The sequence below is a fragment of the Bombina bombina genome, chromosome 4, assembly GCF_027579735.1.
Source record: "Bombina bombina isolate aBomBom1 chromosome 4, aBomBom1.pri, whole genome shotgun sequence".
Taxonomy (NCBI): Eukaryota; Metazoa; Chordata; class Amphibia; order Anura; family Bombinatoridae; genus Bombina; species Bombina bombina.
Genome location: NC_069502.1, coordinates 346163487 through 346187399, shown reverse-complemented (window position 1 = coordinate 346187399; position 23913 = coordinate 346163487). Strand labels below are relative to the sequence as shown.

The 23913-nt window shown below is 38.8% G+C and overlaps 1 protein-coding gene across 1 annotated transcript in view; it reads left to right on the top strand.

The window, feature by feature from the left end:
* The first annotated feature begins 1711 nt into the window (after positions 1-1711).
* Positions 1712-23913, top strand: part of KPNA4 (karyopherin subunit alpha 4) — a 182840-nt gene continuing 160638 nt past the window's right edge. Inside the window, exon 1 of the mRNA XM_053711802.1 lies at positions 1712-2008. Coding sequence (XP_053567777.1) covers positions 1940-2008 — 69 coding nt within the window. The 5' untranslated portion in view covers positions 1712-1939. The remainder of the gene's footprint in view (positions 2009-23913) is intronic.

The window sequence follows — 23913 nt, the reverse complement described above, 5'->3', positions numbered from 1 at the left end:
TGTACACAAAGTGATAACATAATGAGATATATTACCTGAAACGAAACCCATTGTAATAGGCTGTGGTTTAAAAGCACAAAACCACTTACTTTATATACACAAACAAACCTGAAAATGTGATTTCTCATACATTTTATACTCTACAGCTGGTATAACAAGTCATTGGAAATGCATTAATATAAAAGCAATTTTACAGTGTGCTGTCCCTTTAATGCTGGGCAGGGTGCCAAACAATTAAGTATTGCAATACGATTGCAGAGCAATATGAAATTGGTACTTTAGTAACTGCAATACTATCCTTTCCACGACCACCCAATTTTTTATTTCATGATTCAGAAAGTGCATACAATTTTAAACAACTTTCCAATTGACCTATATTATTTCATTTGCTTCCTTCTCTTGTCCTTTGCTGAAAGGTTTGGTAAGTTTAGGAGCAGCAAAGAACCTAGGTTTTAGCTGCTGATTGGTGGCTGCATATATATATATATATATATATATATATATATATATATATATATATATACAGTCCAGATAGAAGACAGCACAATCTTACACCAATTCAATTGCCAAGGTGCACTGCAAGCCAATTTGTATCCTCTCCAAGAACACAGGCACTCACTGGTCTTTATAAAAGGTAATCCTTTATTCAATCCATTAAAACGATAATAATACCATGACGTTTTGGCACACCATCGTGCCTTTATCAAATGTATCAAAATATTAAAAAGCTTCATATGAGTGCCTGTGTTCTTGGAGAGGATATATATATATATATATATATATATATATATATATATATATATATATATATATATATATATACACACCGAATTTCATTGGCTCACCTACGTGTTCAGTTAGAAACCAGTAGTGTATTGCTGCTCCTTCAACAAATGATACCAAAAGAATTCAGCAAATTTGATAACAGAAGTAAACTGGAAAATTGTAAAGAATTATACACACAGCTGAAATTATTGCCAGCATTTTAGTTTTAAAAAAGCCCACCTTTTTCCAATAAAGTTTTACTTTTTATTAAAATGTATGACGAACACGCAGAACATGAATTCTCACAGACTTTCCCAAGGAATCAGCTCTAGAGATCTTCAGATATATTCCTACTACCATTGATACTTGTATTTTGTAATATAAGTGACTTTGTATGAAACGAAAAACAACCGCAGTGGTGGAACCTTACTATGTCCAACCTAAAATGGCAAATAACAAAAAAGTACCTTGAATACGCATTGGCGCAACGCATTCGGTTAAGAAATTCTCGTAGTTCACCATATACTTCTACAATTTCAATTGAATACACTTAATTTTGAAATAAAATGCCTGCAATGTGAAGCGTATTAATATGAAACGATACCGTGATTATAAAAAAAGGTATCGCTACTTAATTCGTACACTCTAAAAACAAAATAAAAATCTGGACCAATTTTTTTTTTTTTTTTTTTAAGTAACACTTGAATGCTTAAAATCCAACTAAACTGGAAAGACGATTAAACCAACCAATTTCTACTGCGTAGCATGCTTACGTCAGTACGGAAGTTGCGTAAGCAGATTGAGGCGTTTCAGTTGTATCGAACCTTTGCAGCTTTGGTAATACTGTTCGCATTGCGCCCCCCAGCGTTAGGAGGACTAAATGGTCACCGGAAACCTTGCGCAATACCCGTAGCCAGAAGGAGGCGTACCATCCAATCATAGACGGGGATTCCTGTAGAGGGGGTGGGATTGTACCTCCCAGTCCGAGGCTTTCTTGTTACCGGCATTCCGCTCTGGGTTGCGGCTATCGAGCTTGTTGAAGTTTTCCAGTCTAATTAACGTGTTACACGTTGTGGGTGTCTTGGTATAGTTATCTTTCCTCACAAAACCAGATTACACATTCTTCTGTACACCTACTCCGTAGTGGAACTGCAAGAGGCCCGGCGCTTCCATCATGGCTGACAACGATAAACTGGATAACCAGCGCTTGAAGAATTTCAAGAACAAAGGACGAGATTTGGAGGTAATTGTTCGTCTGCGTGTGGTTTAGGTGGTTGAGTGGGACGTGAGGCCTAACACGGGGTGTCCCCGTAACGTTGATGTCGCCTGGGCCTAGTGTGCAGGTGCTATGGATTAGGCCTTGTTGGGGAGTGGCGGGATGGAGTATAGAAAGCTCCCGGGGTCTTTATCGTGCACGTTCCGCTGGTGCGGGTCGCAGAGCCTGATGTAGATATTGTGCTAACCCTTGTCAGAAATGGCTACAATGTGGTGTTTCCTAGCGGGTTAAACTGCTTAGGCAACCAGAGAACTAAGTCGCGTATATTTTCACCCACGGTTAAGGCGATTACTCATGTCCATACATAGATGAAATACAGGTGCTTATGTGTTTTCATGATATCGTTTTATTGTCGGACAAGATAATCACAGTGAAGGCCATTGCAGGCTTTGCTTAAAACACGTGTTTTATATCCAGTACAACACCCGATGTGCAGTTGTCCCGACAGATTTAGAAAAGTTAATGAATTGTGCTTTTAGTTTGAGTTGGGAGTGGTGCTTTTACAGAGGCAAACAATTGGTGGATACATAGTGTTTTAAGTCTAAAGAAGATGGGGTTAAACGGACATATTTAATATACTATGTTTCATTCTGCTTTGTAAAACACATTTTCAATATGCTTTCATTTAAAGGGATACTAAACCTACATTTACTCTTTCATGGTTCAGTTAGAGTATGTAACTTTAAGCAACTTTCTAATTTACTCCTATTAACATTTTTTTTCTCTTTGTTTTCTTGCTTTTGTTATTTGAAAAAGGCATCTAAGCTAAGGAGACAGACAATTTTTTGTTCAGACCCTGGACAGCACTTTTGGTGCTGTCCAATCAGTAAGAATAACCCAAGTTGTGAACCAAAAATGGACTGGATTCTAAACTTACATTCTTGCTTTTCAAATAAAGAAAGCAAGAGACTGAAGAGAAATTGATAATAGGAGTAAATTAGAAAGTTGCTTAAAATCGCATGCTCTATCTGAATCATGAGAGAAAAAATTTGGGTTCAGTGTCCCTTTAAGTTCGAAAAAAATTGGATCTACCTGTTCTAAGGACAAATGCCCATTGCAGGCTTCATAAGAGTAATCTTGCCTTAAATTTGTAGCTTATTGGCTTCAGCAGGGACAATACTATAGACTGCAAAATAGTTTACTAACAGTGACTGTGGCTAGCTGTGTCAGGGTAAAGTTATGCTGTAAACACTTGATGTAAAATGAAATCACGTGATCGTCAATGCAGGCTGTGATTGGATAATGGGGGACTGCTAGACACGTCCCTCAGTTTGATTCTTGCTTGCGTCAAAGGGGGAGGCTGCAGGACACCATATAAGTTATGATGATCCATGTGGTCCTTCGGTATTAAAGCCCAGCACTGTTAAGAAGGCGTGGAACGTCCTAACGGCCAGAAGGGGTTAAGGTCAACTGTGTTTCTGGAGGAGAGTGGGTGGATGTCTAATGGGAGTCATGTGTTTTTTTTTTTTGTTTTTTTTTTTTTTCTTGTGGTGAATTGGGGTATCCCTTCACAAGACATATGGGCTGCTGGGGCAAAGTGTTAGGGTTGCCTGTTGCACACTATTATTTTAGGGTTAACACTTTCTCATACTAATACTTTCAACATCTAAATCTCTTAAAACTCAATTTTCCTTGATCTGTGCTTCTTAAACTGGGGGTCGCTTTAAAATATTTAAAGTGTCCTCTAGGGCTGGGTGATATGGGGAAAAATGTAAATATCGATTTTGGAACCAAAAAATCACGATTGCGATTTAATCGCAATTTTTAAAAAATAACTGTTAAACATACATTTCAGTGCTAAGATCTTTCACACAGTGCAGAAAATGTTAATTGTAAAGTAGATGCTTTAAATACCTGTGTTAGGGTCGGTTTGTCAGAAAAAAATAGAGCAAAACAAACGGTGACATTTTCAAATTCCCAAGATTCCACTTTAAAGTGAAGGTAAAGTTGCGGCTCTCAGATCATTCATATATGTAGCCTATGCGCTAATATATGAAATTGCTAACTTTTAATAACAAAAAATTAATTGTAAAATTATATTTTTTTAATTATTACTTTTTCTATTGACAGCGCCGTCGCTCCGCCCTCGATTGACTTCCTGGTCAGTGTTCTATCTCATGTAGAAAGCGGCCAAACCCACTTTCTACGTAAGCAGCTAGTCTCACTCCCTATTAACTAAGATGTGTGCTGAAGAAAGGCAAATGACATAGCCTGTCCCCTGGATACTCTTACAGGACTGTACATAAGTGGGAACAGGGGAGATCACTAAAGGAAGCAAATGCTGTGCAAGGATGAGTTTAAATCGGATTCATAATTACGGAGACCATTGAGTGCTCCACAAGGTTCTGGTTCCGGTGTCAGGGTTAGGCTTTCCCATTAGCTCAGCCTGTACACGCACCCAGTGATCATGCATTAGGTTGTCCAGGAGTCCAGACTTAGAAGCTCTAGTCCAGACAGCCATAGTGAGAGGGCAGAGAAGGTGCTTGCACAGGGAGAGACAGACCCGGTTTACTCTGCAGCGGAGGGCTAGCCTATACGAGCCCCCTCTTGTACGTCATAGGGGGGGCGTGGCTAAAAATCGCATACACTCACGTTTTTTGCGGTTTAAACCCGTGCAGCCCTAGTGTCTTCAAATGTTTGATGTACTGCGCACAGGGAGATGAATAGGAGAGCAGGGAATGTGTGTGTGGATATGCCTTTTATTTTACTTATTGTGAGGTGGGAGCCACATTACTAATTTTGTACCTCTTTAAATGTGCACACATTTTAGTAGTTTGGGCAAAAATTGCAAAAGGCCACATTTTTTTGTGTGCACACTTCTCAAGAGACTGAGTTTAACCATTAGTAATGAGCAATGTCAACAAAAGTTGTTTACTTATTGTTGCTAATAATCCCCTCATCCACCTGGCAAGGGGTTTGTTTTGGACAATGTTATAATAAGGAAGTGCAAAAAAAATATTCCAATGTAAAAAGGGGTCACAGGCGTTTATCAAAATCGGTTCTAGATAACGTGTTTTAGTTCAACGCCTGTCACTCCCACACATATATGTGCTTCCCTGCTTGCCCTATTTGAGGAGCTACAACCTAGTTTTGGTTTACTTACAAGTTGCTGTTACCTTTTATATTTTAATCAGGGCCTTCAATATTTATTTTTTCTTCCACAATTGATGCAGTTTTCTTAGGACTATTAAATAGAGAATTGCATAATAAGACAATCTAATACCACAAATGTAATGTATGCTGTATTTTCCACTTTTTCAGTGTTAGTGTGGTTCTCTATATGAAAGGTATTATTGTCATTTATTTGTATAGCGCTGTGTACAGGGAGAGGGTATACAATGACAAGGATTTGTGATAAGATACGAAAACCATAAGCCTAAACTAATCTAGTACAGGAGGAAGAGGGCCCTGCTCCTGAGAGCTTACAGTCTACAGGTTGTAGGTGCAGCAACATTAGGTTTTGGGGGTACCTTGTCACATGGATTGAAGTTATAGCAGTGAGTCAAGGCAGTTCAAGAATTTTTTTTGGTTAGGATGAAAAACAGAGGAGAAGACTCTGAATAGATGGATTTTTCAAGGTGCATCTGAAGCTATACAAGGTTGGAGACAGTCTTATGGAGTGTGGTAGAAAGTTACAGAGAACAGGAGCAGAGCGTGAAGTCTTGGAGAGGGACATAAAGATAATAGGGTTGGAGTGAAAGAATGTCAGAGGTTGATCTAGCAAGATGGGTCAGGGAGTATTTAGAGATGAGAGGGGATATATAATTTGGAGTGAGGCTGTTGAGTGCTTTGTAAGTTAGGATTAATACTTCAAATTTTATTCTGGAGTGTATGGGGAGCCAGTGTAGAGACTGACAGAGTAGCTGCTGTAGATATGCGATTTAGGTGGATGAATCTAAGTGAAGCATTCATAATAGATTTAAAGGAGGAGAGGCAGTGTTTGGGAAGGCAATTTAGAAGTAGATTGCTATAGTCAAATTTGTGACAATGCACACAGTATTGAGAATAGTCTCTCCAACTGTGGGAAAATTTCAGGTGTCTGATGCCTCTAAGAGAGGGCAATAAGTAGCTCATTTTTATACAAATTGAATTGGTGGTAGTGTGAGGACATCTAAGAGGAAATAACAGAGAGACAGTTGGTATTCTGGTTGAGGAAAGAGACATAAGAAGAGGAAAGACAGATTTGGCTATCAGGATATAAGTGGTACTGGAATTGAATGTAGGATACGTTTTCCAAGGGAGCATGTGTAGAGAGGAAAGCAAGGGGGATCCAAAACACGGAACCTTGCAGGACTCCAACTGAGAGAGGCAAAGAATCAGAGGATATGCTTTTAAAGGAGACTGAAATTGAGCGGTTTGAGAGAGATGAAGAAAACCAAGAGAGGGCTGTGTCTAGGATGCCAAGTGAATGTAGAATTTTCAAGAGGAGAGGATGGTCAACTGTCTAAAGCAACAGATAGGTCTGGAAGAATTTGTAAAGAGTAGTGTCCCTTTACTTTAGCTGATAAGTGTTCAGGGCGGAAACCAGATAGTAGTGAATCAAGTAATGAGTTGAGAGAAATTATGTTAGGTGATTATAGGTTAGTCGTTCCAATAATATAAACGTGAAGGAAAGTAGGGAGGCTGGCTGATAGAAGGGGTGGAGTTGTCAAGCTAGTTTTTTTTTTTTTTTTTTAGGATTAGTGTTATTGACACATGCTTGAATGTGTCAGGGAATGTTCCAGCGGTGAGCTACTGGTTAAAGAGATTAGTTAGTTCATTTGGTTAGTGAAGCAGAGAGAGAGAAGTTGTGAAGGGATAGGGTCAAGTGGCAATTTTGTGAGTCTGATAGATAGTACAGAGATTTCTTTTCCTGTCGCACGAGAAAAGTAGAAGTATTTTTTTTTTTTATTTAAATAGGATTTAAAAAAAAAAAAATTATGCATAAAATGCTTTTTGAGGAAAAATCTATGTGAAGTTAGTTTCTGTTTAAGATGCATTGTAATCTAAAGGTTGTTCATCCTAAAATTATAATTTGTTTTTAATTAAATAGCAAGATGCAGTGTATTCATGGCTGTGATTAACTATTTTGGTAAATTCCATTAAAGGGCCACTAAACCCAAAATCTTTCTTTCATGATTCAGATACAGAATAGAAATTTAAACAACATTACAATTTACTTCCATTATTTATTTTGCTTCATTTTTTAAATATCCTTAGTTGAAGAAAAAGCAATGCACATGGTGAGCCAATCACAAGATGCTTCTATGTGCAGCAACCAATCAGCAGCTAGTGAGCATATCTAGATATGCTTTTCATCAAAGAATATCAAGACAATAAAACAAATTAGATAATATAAGTAAATTAGAAAGATGTTTAAAATTGCATTCTCTTTCTAAATCATAAAAGAAAAAATGTGGGTGGCATGTCCCTTTAATACATTCACAATATCATGCTCTCCCAGAGCATTATTTTGGGCAATTTTTCTATCTTGAAGATATTATCACATTTTTAGTTTTGGCATTCTCAAAACTATGAATTTGTGTGTGCAGAAATAACATGCTCCTTAACAGCAAACAATGTTCTAAAATAAACATAGAGAGTTGAGAAATAATCGTGTAATAAAACTTTTTGGCTTTCAAATTTACTTCTATTATCAAATTTGCTTTATTCACTTGGTATCCTTCGTGGGAAGAGAGCAATGCTCTGCTGCAGGGGTTTCAAACTCAACTCACCTTGGGGCCACTGGTCACGTTTTCTTCTCCCATGGGGGCAGTTTCCAAAATTTCAAACAAAATGGAACTATATACATATATATAATCATTACACACACACACGTTATGGCATGGCACAGTGTTTTAAACAATAAAGCAAGCTATGCAATCCCTCTCCAATAGAAATTTTACATACACAAACATTTTTTATAAGGCAGCTGTACTTTACTCAAGTCACCTTGCTTTCCCACCTATGCGGCTGCCTGCTCAGGCTCAGTTTGCCCCCACAGTCTCACTGAGTGACACAACACTACCCCAGTGAAGTTCTGGGTCCCCTTGTAACTGCTCACTCCAGAGTCCAGGCCAAACAAAGCTCCTGGCAAAACACTCCTTTACTCGCTCGCTTTGCTCCTCTGCTGCCACACCCACAAACTGCTATGGGCCTAGAGCTGCAGCTCCTCCCGCTCCCAGTGTTGCATTAATCAGCCCACATCTTTTGTTATGAGGTGTCAGTGGCGGGCCTCAGTGTAACTGGTTCTTGGGCCGGAAATGGCCCACGGGTCAGTACTTTGAGAACCCTGCTCTACTGGGTCTTAGCTGAGTGAGACAGACAAGCATCTGTCTTACAGTAGTGCAATGCTTCTGAGCCTACCTATATTTTCTTTTCAACATTGGATAGCAAGAACAAAGCAAATTTTGTTAAGTAAATTGTTAAAAATTTGAGTCATGAGTTTTTTGTTTTTTTTTTGTGTGTGTTTACTTTACCGTCCCTTTAACCCTTTAAGGACACAGCTTTCAGTTTGCTCAATTGTTTTATGACGGAAAACTTCCGTCATATGTCCTTAAGAGGTTAATGCCATTGCTCCTCTGCAAATCTATGTACACAGAATCAACCCATACTAAGTTTTGAAGAAGCTCACTGAATAGAAGATTGATTGGAGTCTAATAGATCTGTACATGAACCTAAGTGTAAGGAGAGATGGGCAAGCATTAAAAATGAAATAAGGTGTTATATATGGATGTGCGTGTTAACACAATGGAGGGGAAATAGACTTCAATTTAACAACTATATGTTGGACCTGCATTATCACATTCATCAGTGATATTGGTCTTCATCTTCAAGAGAAATAGTGAGATTTTGTAGATGATAAAAACTATATAATAAAATTAATGTTCTTGGAGGGGTATATCTAATAAGTAGTGAGATTACGGGACAGTCAAGTCCAAAATAAACTTTCATGATTCAGATGGCGCATGTAATTTTAAACAACTTTCCAATTTACTTTTATCAATTTTGCTTTGTTCATTTGGTATTCTTATTTGAAAGCTAAACCTAGGTAAGCTCATATGCTAATTTCTTAGCCCTTGAAGGCCGCCTCTAATCTGAATGCATTCTGACAATTTTTCACCACTGTGTTAGTTCATGTGTGTCATATAAATAACATTGAGCTCACACACGTGAAGTTGCCTGGGAGTCGGCACTAATTGGCTAAATTGCAAGTCTGTCAAAATAACTGAAATAAGGGGGCAGTTGGCAGAGGCTTAGAGGTAAAAAGTATATTACTATAACTGTTGATTATGCAAAACTGGGGAATGGGTAATAAAGGGATATTCTAAATGTCTGGTGTTGACTGTCCCGTTAACCCCTTCACCCAAAACGAGATATAGATAGATATAGATGTATATTCTCCAGCAATCTCGGCTGTTAAGTTACGGCCGAGATCAGGAGCTTCGGGCATCTCCCACATATGGAGCCGGAGCCTCCATCGTTACAGGCGGTGACACTGTGTGTGTCAGTCTTTAACTACCTTCTGCTAGAGCTCTATTTTTTAGTGTTGCAACACTAAATTTTTTTTTCTTGTTTTTTTTATGAAGCAAGTTTACCATATTCATTCTATACTATTTTTGGAGATGTATTTTTATGAGGTATAATTGTTATAAAACACTTTGTAATCTATCAAGTGCATTTTCTACACATACAAATACCTTTTATACCTATTGGTTCATAGTGAGCATAAAATTGCATAGTATCAAAAATTGACATTTCACTAAATAATATCCAGGGAACATACACCCTCATTAACTTCTAGTGCTGCTTTTAGCGCCTCTTCTTCGCCTCCTTTTTTTTCAAATATTTATACTACAGGATCTAGGAAGAAGATAGTTTGAGTTATTGACTCTAGCGCCTTTTTACTTATTTATTCTATACCTAACTTTAAGGCACCAGTGGTTTCTTGATACCTAGGTTAGACTGTCAAACACCATGGGTGCCACCAGGGCTACCTAAAATTTAACTTTGGTGCAGCTGGATCTTTACTCTGCTTTGCATCTGTTAAACACATATCCATCTTTTACTGGGTTGTTATAGTGCGCGTGTGTAAATATTTCATGTTTGTGATCCAGTGTAATTTGCATTCAGTGTTCTCCACTGAAAATGTTGCCAGATGGGTGACATAAACTAGTCGGATGTGGGTAGTGTACTACTTTTTAATAATATAACATTTTATGCTATCCAAAGCACAAAAATTAAGTACATAATGTAACAAATGTTATGGTGATCCCTTTATTACCCATTCCCCAGTTTTCCATAACCAATAGTTATATTAATATACTTTTTACCTCTGATTACCTTGTATCTAAGCCTCTTTAGACTGCCCCCTTATCTCAGATCTTTTGACAGACTTGCATTTCAGACAATTGGTGCTGACTTAACAGTTTTTGTTTCATATACATCATAGGCAAATTTTGCACACTGTACCTCTACTCAACAGCTAAATTGTCTGTCTTTATCGTAAACAACATAGCTCCAGTGCATGCTGTTTGACGTTTCACACACATGCCTTACATAGATAAGTTTTTAAGGGACACTGCCAAAATGACGCTTTCATGACTCGTATAGAGCATGCCATTAAAAAAACACAAAAACATTCCAAAGTACTTTCATTAAAAAAAAAAAAAATTGTGCACAGTCTTATTTGCACATTTTCATAGGCCCCAGCTCCTACAGAGCATGTGCAAGAGTTTAGTGTATAGGCTGATACATGATACATCGGGTTGGAAAATTGAAGGAGGGCCCTTTAAAAATTTTCGGAAAATATCTACTGCTTATCTAAAATTGTGTTACTACTACTACATTGCCTTTTTATTATGCAATGCTATACTTAAGGGGACATTAAACACTTTTGAGATGGTAATTTAAAATTGTATGTATATGTATGTACATACGATATAAAAAGTCTACACACCCCTGTTAAAATGTCATGTTTCTGTGATCTAAAAAATGAGACAAAGATAAATCATTTTAGAACTTTTTCCACCTTTTTAATGTGACCTATAAACTGTACAACTCAATTGCAAAACAAACTAAAATCTTTTAGGTGGAGGGAAGTAGAAATAAAAAAACTAAAATAATATGGTTGCATAATACTTTGTTGATGCACCCTTTGATTTTATTACAGCACTCAGTCTTTTTGGATATGAGTTTTTCAGCATGGCACACCTTGACTTGGCAAGATTTGCCCACTCTTCTTTGCAAAAACACTCCAAGTCTGTCAGATTGTGAGAGCATCTCTTGTGCACAGCCCACTTAAGATCACCCCACAGATTTTCAATTGGATTCAGGTCTGGGTTCTGACTGGGCCATCCCAAAACTTTATTCTTCTTCTGGTGAAGCCATTCCTTTGTTGATTTGGATGTATGCTTTGGGGCATTGTCATGCTGAAAGATGGAAGTTCCTCTTCATGTTCAGCTTTCTAGCAGAAGCCTGAAGGTTTTGTGCCAATATTGTCTGGTATTTGGAACTGTTCATAATTCCCTCTACCTTGAATATATATATATATATGCAGTGTTGTTTTTGCGCCGAACATCTCTTTTGGAATTATGGCCAAAAAGTTTAATCTTGTTTTCATCAAACCAGAAAACTTTTTGGGAGACTTCAGATGCGTTTTTGCAAAAAAATTTAGCTGGGCGTGGATTTTTTTTTTTTTTTTTTCTTTCATAAGAAAAGGCTTCTGTCTTGCCACTCTACCCCATAGCCCAGACGTATGAAGAATATGGGCGATTGTTGTCACATGCACCACACAGCCAGTACTTGCCAGATATTCCTGCAGCTCCTTTAATGGTGCTGTAGGCCTCTTGGTAGCCTCCCAGACCAGTTTTCTTCTCGTCTTTTCATCAATTTTGGAGGGATGTCCAGTTCTTGGTAATGTCACTGTTGCGCCATATTTTCTCCACTTGATGACTGTCTTCACTGTGTTACATGGTATAGCTAATGCCTTGGAAATTCTTTTGTACCGTTCTCCTGACTGATACCTTTTATCAAAGAGATCCCTCTGATGCTTTGGAAGCTCTCTGCGAACCATGGCTTTTGCTGTAGGTTGTGACTAAGAAAATGTAGTAAAGACCTACTAGAACAGCTAAACTTTATTTGGGATTAATCAGAGGCATTTTAAATGTCAGGTATGTACTAACTCCTATTTAACATGATTTTGAATGTGATTGCTCAATTCTACACATCTACATCCCCAGTTATGAGGGTGTGGGTGTGCACACTTATGCAACCATATTTTATTTTTTTTATTTTTACTTCCCTCCACCTAGAAGTTTCAGTTTGTTTTTCAATCAAGTTGTACAGTTTATAGGTCACATTAAAAGTGGAAAAAGTTCTGAAATTATTTTTGTTTCATTTTTTTTACATCACAGAAACCTGACATTTTAACAGGGGTGTGTAGACTTTTTATATCCAGTGTGTGTATGTATGAACAACGGAGGCACAAGCTTTACAGGAGTTCCGGTAGAGAGGAGGGGAGACCACACTGAACCTATTAAGATTACAATTCAAGGATCTGCGGTGAACACAGCAGGGGCAAAAGATTAGGTGAATGGAAAAATTACTTACCACCTACATGTTGCCGCACTTCTTCTCAGTGACTCGAGGCGACACTGGAGCGCAAAACCTATGCTACACTTTTTTGTATCCCTCATTTGAGATGGAAAGAGGAACAAAAATGTGCAGAAAAAGTTTTAACAACTGCCTTTAATAACCCCAGCGCTGTGGTCTGTATACTTAACAGATCCCTGGCACCTTATTAGCGCTCCTGCAAGCCACACATTGACAAGTATGTACTGCCGCACCCCCTGCTGGTCGCTGTTAAAATGACAAATAAAAAATAATATAAAAAAAGCTTTAGACTTGCTGTGGTCTGCTTGCCCGCAGCAGGGCTAAATGTAAAAAAAAAAAAAACACATGCCCGTCCCAAAGAACTGCATGCCTCGGGCGTCGAGCGATAGGAATTGTGCATCCCTGACTCTATGCAACAAACTATTGATGCAGGTCCACACTCTTTGAACATAACATCGTTTACACCCTCCAAACCTGAACTATGTTTATAATCTTCATATGCACAACATAACCTACTGATCCTTTTTAATTGTGTCCTTTGCATACAGTGTATTTTTTAACATCTTTTCGGGATAGCTGCAGTTTTTTGTATAGAGACGCTCCCCTGAAATCCTACGTCACCCAGAACATCAGATATGCAAATTAGCCATGTGCCCAGTTCGAATCAGAATTGAGATGTCAATACTGAAGACGGTGCTGGTACTGGTCGTTGCAAGTACCGGAAGGGGCATGGCTTAAGTGACGCGTGCATGGACGTGCAAGCAAGCACTGTTCCTGACAATCAATTCAATTAGATGCAGGGTATATAAGACTGCAGCTTCCTCATATTTTTCCTCATATTTTTATCTTGCTTTCCGGGTGTCAGGCTATGCCATCTACCTGATGAACGGTTGATCCATTTGATAAAGTTGCTAGTTGGCTCTGAAACGTCATGGGACATTTTTTACATTGATTTACTACAATAAAAGCTAAGTTTTACTTTAAATCCAGTAAGTGCTATCTTATTATAAGACTGTGTGTATGTATATATATATATATGTGTGTGTGTGTATATATATATATATATATATATATATATATATATATATATATATATATATATATATATATATATATATATATATATATATATATATATAGCGATATGACCAAAACAAAACTTGCGATTTTATTAAATGACTAACGCCCTCATTTAGCATTAAACAATTTATTTAACACTACTGAAAATATTACTTTATTTGCACTTGCTGCAGCAATGCATGCATCCATCCATAAATAAACATATTATTAAACCAATATAACTTATTTGGGAACATAAACTAATATAATAAGAGATCTCTTTTAATTATTTATTAAAAATTATTTGTGTTGTGGTACACTACTGGACTGCAAAATGGTATAATAAGGGTAATGTAAATATAACATTAACTATTTAATATTAGAGGAACAATATTATAAAAAACAAAAATATGTGCACTGACTGCATCACGGTGTACTGTTTAGGAGATTCTGGGAATCTAAATCACTTAAAAACTAACTCATCCTCTATATTCTGATGATGGAGTAGAGCTAGAGACTGTTCTGTAGTAGTAAAATATATTATATTTATAATATTTCTCTTGTAAGATGTATCAAGTCCACGGATTCATCCATACTTGTGGGATATTCTCCTTCCCAACAGGAAGTGGCAAAGAGAGCTCCCACAGTAGAGCTGTCTATATAGTCCCCCCCCCCCCCCCCCCCCCCCCCCCCCCCAGTCAGTCTCTTTGCCTGCTTAACTGCTAGTAAGGGTAAAGTGAGTGTGGTGACAAAAATGTTAGTTTTTATTTTCTCAAGCAAACCGGTGTGTACTATTTACACTCTGGCAGAAAAGGGATGAAGATTTCTGCAAGGAGGATGATGATCTTAGCACATTGTAACTAAGATCCACTGCTGTTCTCACAAGGGCTGAAGAGTACAGGAAAACTTCAGTTGGGGGAACGGTTTGCAGGCTAAACTGCATTGAGGTATGTTCAGTCTATTTTTTTTCTAGACAGACTGTTATTTCTAGAAAAGGCTGGCAATATCCCCATGAGGGAAAGGTAAGCTGTATTCAGTAAAAAGGAATCCAAGTTTGCATAAAGGGCTCATTAGTTACTGGTGACACTGATGGGAAACAACGTTTTGGTTTTATTGCAACATATAACGTTTTTTGAGGGACTTTAAAGGGTCTTTGTGGCTTGTTTAAGGGTTATTAACCCACATGGCTAGTTTAAAAAACACTGTTGTGTTTCTTTTAGGCCCTATAACATTGAGTGAGGTCGGAGGGGCCTATTTTCGCGCCTCAGTTGCGCAGTTTCTTTTCCTCAGAAGCATCCAGCTACTTCTCCAGAGGTTCCTACTGTGTTTGAGGGCTGTAAAGAGGTTTTTTTTCCACACATATCGTACCTAAAGGGCAGGTAGGCGCCACAGCAGAGCTGTGGCAAGGTGCTGAACGTTATTTTACCGGTTTTGATGTTTTTTCAATCCAGTTTTTACGTTAAGGGGTTAATTGTTTTTTTGCATAGTTGTGCAAAGTTACTAAGGCTTTATGATGCTCCCGTTTTGTTTACTGCTTTTTTACACTGTTTTGCAGAGTTTGTGCAGCTTTTTTTCTCTTAAAGGCACAGTACTGTTTTTGTTTAAAGTGTTATTTACTTTGATTAAAGTGTTTTCCAAGCTTGCTTGTTACATTACTAGCCTGTTTAACATGTCTGACACCAAGGAAAATCCTTGTTCAATGTGTTTGGAAGCCATTGTGGAACCCCCTCTTAGAATGTGTCCCACTTGCACTGATATATATCTAAATTATAAAGAACATATTTTAGCACTTAAAAATATTGCAATAGATGATTCTCAGACAGAAGGAAATGAGGGTTTAGCATCTAGCCCTCACAACCAGTAACGCCCGCACAAGTGACGCCAAGTACCTCTAGTGCGTCAAATTCATTTACTTTACAAGACATGGCCACAGTTATGAATAAAACCCTCACAGAGGTTTTCTCTAAACAAGGAAAGCGTGACAGCTCTGGGTTAAGAACAAATGCTGAGCCGCCAGACACTTTAGTAGCCGTATCCGATATACCCTCACAATGTTCTGAAGTAGGGGTAAGGGATTTGTTATCTGAGGGAGAGATTTCTGATTCTGGAAAGACACTCCCTCAGACATATTCTGATATGGCGGCCTTTAAATTTAAGCTTGAACACCTCCGCTTATTGCTCAAGGAGGTATTAGCTACTCTAGATGATTGTGACCCTAAAGTGGTCCCAGAGAAATTGTGTAAAATGGATAGATACTTAGAGGTTTCTGTTTACACTGTTTTTCCAGTCCCTAAGAGGATTGTGACTATTGTTACTAAGGAGTGGGATAGACTAGGTATTCCGTTCGCTCCCCCTCCTGTTTTTAAGAAAATGTTTCCCATATTTGACACCATGCAGGGCTCGTGGCAGACGGTTCCTAAGGTGGAGGGAGCTATTTCTACTCTAAGCGTACAACTATACCTATAGAAGACAGTTGTGCTTTCAAAGATCCTATGGATAAAAAATTAGAGGGTCTCCTAAAGAAAATTTTTGTTCAAGGTTTTCTTCTCCAACCTATTGCATGCATTGTTCCTGTAACTATTGCAGCTGCTTTCTGGTTTGAGGCTCTCCAGATGGTGACTCCATTAGAGGATATTATGGATAGAATTAAGGCCCTTAAGTTGGCTAATTCTTTCATTACAGATGCCGCTTTCCAAATGGCTAAATTAGCGGCAAAGAATTCAGGTTTTGCCATTTTAGCATGCAGGGCGTTATGGCTTAAGTCCTGGTCTGCTGATGTGTCATCAAAATCTAAACTGTTGAACATCCCTTTCAAGGGAAAGACCCTATTCGGGCCTGCACTGAAAGAGATTATTTCAGACATCACTGGAGGGAAAGGCCATGCCCTCCCTCAGGATAAAACAAATATGATGAGGACCAAACAAAATAATTTTCGTTCCTTTCGGAACTTCAAGGGTGGTTCAGCTTCCCCTGCAGCAAAGCAAGAGGGGAATTCTGTCCAATCCAAGTCAGTCTGGAGACCTAACCAGGCTTGGAACAAAGGTAAACAGGCCAAGAAGCCTGCTGCTGCCTCTAAGACAGCATGAAGGGGTAGCCCCTGATCCGGGACCAGATCTAGTAGGGGGCACACTCTCTCTCTTCACTCAGGCTTGGGCAAGAGATGTTCACGATTCCGGGGCTTTAGAAATTGTGTCCCAAGGATATCTTCTGGACTTGAAAGACTCCTCCCCCCCCTCCCCAAGGGGGAGATTTCACATTTCTCAATTGTCTGCAAACCAGACAGAGAGGTGTTCTTACGCTGTGTAGAAGACCTACATACCATGGGAGTGATCCGCCCAGTTCCAAGAGCGGAACAAGGGCTAGGTTTTTACTCCAACCTTTTTGTGGTTCCCAAAAAGAGAGAACTTTCAGACCGATCTTGGATCTCAAAATTCTAAACAAATTCCTCAGAGTACCATCTTTCAAGATGTAGACTATTCGGACTATTCTTCCTCTGATCCAGGAGGGTCAATATGACTACCGTGGATTTAAAGGATGCGTATCTACACATCCCTATTCACAGAGATCTTCAATTCTTCAGATTCGCCTTTCTGGACAGGCATTTCCAGTTTGTGGCCCTTCCTTTCGGGTTGGCCACGGCTCCCAGAATTTTCACAAAGGTGCTTGGGTCCCTTTTGGCGGTTCTAAGACAGCGGGGTATAGCAGTGGCGCCTTATCTAGACTACATCTTAATTCAGGCGTCGACTTTCCAGCTAGCCAAGTCTCACACGGACATCGTGTTGGCTTTTCTGAGATCTCACGGGTGGAAGGTGAACATAAAAGAGTACTCTCGTCCCTCTCACAAGAGTTTCCTTCCTAGGGACTCTGATAGACTCGGTAGAAATGAAATATTTCTGACGGAGGTCAGAAAATCAAAACTTTTAACCACTTGCCGAGCTCTTCATTCCATTCCTCGGCCATCAGTGGCTTAGTGTATGGAGGTAATCGGACTCATGTTAGCGGCAATGGACATAGTTCCTTATGCCCGCCTACACCTCAGACCACTGCAACTATGCATGCTCAAACAGTGGAATGGGGATTATGCAGATTTATCTCCTCAACTGCATCTGGACCAAGAGACCAGAGATTCTCTTCTCTGGTTGTTGTCTCAGGACCACATTTCTCAGGGAATGTGTTTCCTCAGGCCAGAGTGGCTCATAGTAACGACAGATGCCAGCCTGCTAGGCTGGGGTGCAGTCTGGAAATCCCTGAAAGCACAGGGCTTATGGTCTCGGGAGGAAACTCTCCTCCCGATAAACATGCTAGAACTGAGAGCGATATTCAATGTTCTTCAGGCATGGCCTCAGCTAGCTGCAGCCAAATTAGTCAGATTTCAGTCGGACAACATCACGACTGTAGCCTATATCAATCATCAAGGAGGAACACTGAGTTCTCTAGCGGTGATGGAGGTAACAAAAATAATCCGATGGGCGGAGGATCTCTCTTGCCATCTCTCAGGAAATCCGCCTCCCAGTTCTCTACCCCTGGGATATGGACAGTGTTCCCTCTAAGCCCAGTTTTGTGTGCAGCCCAGCAGTGAAACAGTTAATTAGGTGACCACACCCTGCAATTAGCAAACCCTGCACAATGCAGACTGCAAGGTATGATTCTCTTATGAACCATTTCACTGCTGGGCCGCACACAAAATTCACCTTAGAGGGGAACACTGGATATGGATTGCTAAGTCGTCAGACTTTTCATCCGGGGGAGTGGGAGTCCCATCCGGAGGTATTTGCCCAGCTGACTCTGCTATGGGGCACACCAGAATTGGATCTGATGGCGTCCCGACAGAACGCCAAACTTCCTTGTTACGGGTCCAGGTCCCGGGATCCCCAGGCGGTACTGATAGATGCTCTAGCAGTGCCCTGGCCCTTCAATCTGACTTATTTATTTCCACAATTTCCTCTCCTCCCAACCGTCTGGTTGCCAGAATCAAGCAGGAGAGAGCTTCGGTGATTCTGATAGCGCCTGCATGGCCACGCAGGACTTGGTATGCAGACCTGGTGGACATGTCATCTGTTCCACCGTCGACTCTGCCAATGAGGCAGGACCTTCTAATCCAAGGTCCATTCAAGCATCCAAATCTAATTTCTCTGCGTCTGACTGCTTTAGATTGAACGCATGATTTTATCAAAGCGTGGTTTCTCTGAGTCGGTCATTGATACCCTGATTCAGGCTAGAAAGCCTGTCAACAGGAAAATCTATCATAAAATTTGGCGCAAATATCTTTGTTGGTGTGAATCCAAGGGTTACTCATGGAGTAAGATTAGGATTCCTAGAATTTTGTCCTTTCTCCAAGAAGGATTGGAGAAGGGATTATCAGCTAGTTCCTTAAAGGACAAATATCTGCTTCGTCTATTCTTTTACACAGGTGTCTGGCAGATGTCCCAGACGTTCAAGCATTTAGTCAGGCTTTGGTCAGGATCAAGCCTGTATTTAAACCTGTTGCTTCGCCATGGAGCCTAAACTTGGTTCTTAATGTTCTTCAAGGGGTTCCGTTTGAACCTATGCATTCCATAGATATTAAGCTTCTATCTTGGAAAGTTTTGTTTTTAGTAGCTATCTCTTCTGCTCAAAGAGTTTCTGAGTTATCTGCTTTCCAGTGTGACTCACCTTACCTTGTTTTCCATGCAGATAAGGTTTTACAAGCAGTGGTGCCTTCCGTTTAAGGTACCGGTCTTGTCCCTCCCTTCATCCGTGTCCTAAAGCTTTGGTATTGGTATCCCACAAGTATGGATGAATCCGTGGACTCGATACATTTTACAAGAGAAAACAGAATTTATGCTTACCTGATAAATTTCTTTCTCTTGTGATGTATCGAGTCCACGGCCCGCCCTGTCTAAAACAGGTAGTATATTTTTATTTAAAAAAACTTCAGTCACCACTGCACTCTATAGTTTCTCCTTTTTCTTCCTAGCCTTCAGTCGAATGACTGGGGGACGGGGCTAAGGGAGGAGCTTTATAGACAGCTCTGCTGTGGGTGCTCTTTGCCACTTCCTGTTGGGAAGGAGAATATCCCACAAGTATGGATGAATCCGTGGACTTGATACATCACAAGAGAGAAATTTATCAGGTAAGCATAAATTCTGTTTTTATGTGTAACATAAATAATATAAATTCACAAATTTCACAAAGCAATACAATGCGCAACAATTAATCGCGGTTTAAAACCACATGAGCGGTTAATCGTGCAGTATGTGTGTGTGTATGTGTATATATATATATATATATATATATATATATATATACACGTGTATAATGTCTGCTATATACTTTATTTATTTTTTCCCTTTCCTGGAATTCCATTCTGAAATTGTGAGCTTTTCAGTTCCTGTTAGAAATGTAAGTGAAGAACACTTATATTCTACACAGCCATTGGCTGCACACTCCAGTGACCTATTTATTGTCACCAATAAATGTTTAAGACCAGTGAGTGCTAGCCTTCAGTATAGTTCTCTGAAAGTGCCCTGGCATTGGAATTCTATGAAGAGATATCTCTCATCTCCCCAGAGACAGAACTTCTCACTTTCTACAATGACCTTTTTTTTTTTTTTTTTTTTTGTATAAATCTTTGCTGGTCACTTTTAAATTTTAAAGCACCTGCTTAATTCCAGTGTGTTCATTAACTAGATAATACAGCCTTGCAGACCAGGAAAAGCTAAGGGGCAGGTTGAAAAAATGCATGAGAGCCATTAATCATTCAATGTCCTCTTCAAAAAGCATTTCCCTCTTGCTGCACTGTGTCAAGGAAAACTTGCACAGTGCAGCCAGAGCATGATGCTATTCGAGAAAAACAGCTTGATGTAGAGCTGCACTGTGAAAGCGACAACAGTTCCAGCATGTGACCATTTCTTTCAGCAGACATGCTGCGTTTTCTGTTATGACCTCTCAGATCACAGCATGTTCTTCCTTGCTCTTGCTCCCGTTTTTTTTTTCTTTCTTTCTTCTATGTAGACAAGTAACTCCTGTCAGCAAAGGGTTAAGAGAGATTAAACCGTTTACTGTATTAGTTGTATTAAATATATAACTGTAAAGGTTTTGTTTATATAAAGTACTTTAATTTCTATAAGTAATGAATTCCTCATATTTTGGATTTAGGTTACCCTGTTTGTTAAGCTTTTCTGCTGAGGACAGTTACGGGCAGTAGCTTCTTTTAGCCCAGAGAAAAGCTTTCCTGAATTGTATCTGTCTGATCCTGCCTAACTAGGTTAGTCGAGCCCTGAAATACCAGGCATCCACAGATGATCCTTTCGGCCTCCTTTGGGACTCGTCAGGGAGTTGCAGCCATATCCCTCTAAGCACATTGGGCAAGGGGGAAAGTTCTCCACTGGGAAAAGCACAATTGGGCTAAAAGAAGCTAAAATTAGGGCATTTAAAGTAGGTTGGTTTGTTTTTGTTATGTATAAATTATACATTGCAACCTCAGTGTTTTATATCTTTATAAGTGCAGTCCCTGACACAGCCATGCTTCTAATTTTCCTCAATGAGGTGTCGTCCTCAGGAACTGCAGTACATTGCTTTTGGGTGTGCTCCTTATAGTGAAAAGAATCAGCGTATTTTAAAGGGACATTCTTGGGTAAAAATAAAACAGGTGGGCTCCTACATTCTTTGCTATGCAGTATTATCTGGTTTCAAAGCCTATCTAAATTTATACTGTATAGTCATTTGTAACAACTCTAGCTTAGTGCACCAGAACAGTATGTACTCTGGGACACTGACATCTAGCAAATTTGCAAAAATAAAATGTTTGTATTAGCGTTAAAATGGTCTAGAAGATAAAGAACTATGCATGGAGTTCCTGCAATTATACAAATGTACACTGTTTTGCAAAAGTCCAAAATATTACATTACAGTCCAATTGACAAACTGTCCTCAGAAGATCATGTATATATCTGTACAAATGTCTTCATATAGAATGCATACTTACAAGAAGAAACCTCAATCAGAATAAGGAAAGCGTATTCAAGAGAGCCTCATGTGGCACTGCAAGGAACTGCCGCAATTATTACTTTCCTTTTGCTTCTGTGGAATCGGTCCTGTATCAGTTTTTCCTGTAGTATGGAAGGAGTATCTTTTTGGCTCTGGTTTTAGAAGTGGAGACGAAAAAGAAAAGCAGGCCAATATTGCAGTACTGTAATTTATTGGAAATGCCCAAATACAGAGTATACCTCAAGTATTACACTCACATTTTGATAACCTCATCAGACAATGATGTATTTAAAGTGCATAGAACGATCCAAAAACTGTGTTAGTAAGCCCAAAAATTGTGTCTGTGGAGGCCAGACATTTTTTTCAGAAATTATTTCTTTTAAATGATTTAGCATTACATGAACTTTAAATCTCTTAAATATCATCATGTCTTGGACTTGACCCTTTCAACAAGTGCTTGAAAACAGGTGGCCCCTGCAAAAACACATTTTTTTGGGCTTACCACCATGGTTTTTGGACCGTTCTATGCACCATAAATACCTAATTGTCTTTTGAGGTTATCAAATGTGAGAGTAATACTTGAGGGATATTCTGTATTTGGGCATGGTCAATAAACTCAATTTATAGTTCTATATCTAGACCATTTTAGTGCCAATCCACTGCTTATACTTGGATTATTATTTTTTTCCCTAGTGCTGTTTGGTTAGGGAACCTACAACACTTCGTAGAGGGTTTTGGCTGCTTTTATACCAAACATTTTGGTTTTAAAGTCTATCTATAATTTAAGAGAATTGAAATAAACGTTACGCTAATTGTAGTTAGACTTCTTTCATTACTGTATAGTTAGTGGGTACACACAGCGTCTTACAACCCCTTCCAACACTGCATGCCTTATACGTTTTTAAAACAAATGTATCCGTTTTTGGAGGAGCCAATCTGGATTTGGTCCACAAACAAGGCTAGCCACTGTCATAGCATTAGTATAAAATGCATTATTTTGTAGTTCTGTAATAAAGCCAATTAGGGACAGATGTAGCAGAGTTAGCTTTTGGAGAGTAATGGTTATAAAAGAACCAGCACTGATTGGCTAAAATGCAAGATTGTAAATATGTTTTTGTAATAAAGTAATCCATAGAGGTAAAATGTATATTGATATAAGTGTTGGTTATGCAAAACTGGTAAATGGTAATATAGGGATTATCTGTTCGAACAATAACAATTTTCAAGTAGACTGTCAATTTTTTTTTAATAGCTTTTTCATTTTGCTATTTAGGTGTCAAAGGCCTATATGAAAGTAACAGAAGCCACATAAATAAAAAAAAAAGTATTTATAGATTAAAAATGATGACCCTTACAATATGTTACTTTTTATAACAATTGTAGTGAATATAAGCTGTCTTTCATTTATTTAATACATTTTTATATTTGACACCTGGATAGATGTGAGTGGGGATAGTGTTATGAAGAGTTTATAATATATTGGGCAACATGTTGCCATTGTAATTAGGATTGGTATTTTGTTACCTAGTAAGTCTTTAGCCTACAGCATATAGCCATTCTATCCCAAATGTAGTGGTCTGATTAGTCAGAAAATCTGTTGAATGTATATCTGCCTCATCATGTCTCACACCTATGAGCATTTGGGAAACAGATAATTATAGAGTGTTAAACATGCTACAGCCTCCTTTTGTAAAGAAATCATTTAACGTTTATTAGAGCAAATTATGCTAATAGTCCTTTGTACATACACTGTCAGTAGTGTATATCATATAGCTTTTGTTAACCCCTTAATGACCACAATGTACCCTGTATGTCACTGGTCATTAAGGATTTTTTCAGGACATAATAGCACAAGTCTAGCAAGAACACGCTATTAATGCCCTCCCTCCAGCAGGCTTTGTGGAATAGAGCAGTCTCAACGCTGGTGGCAAGACCGCGCTATAAAACAATCAAGTCCCAAAAAAAGGCCAGTGACATACAGGGTACGTCGCTGGTCCTTATGGGGTTAAAAGGAAATAAGTGTATAAAGTAAATTCTTAGTTATGTACAACATAAGGGCAATACTATTTTCTATCTGTTGAACCTCTGCAATGGTGTAAAAACTACAGTCCTCTCCAGAATAGCAATGCACTATTGAGATCTGGCTAAAAACACCCGTGGTTATTAATTAAAAGCGTCTCCAGTTTTTTCCAAACAGTTTATTAGGAATCAATATATGTGAAGAGAAATATTTACAGGTGTGTATATATACA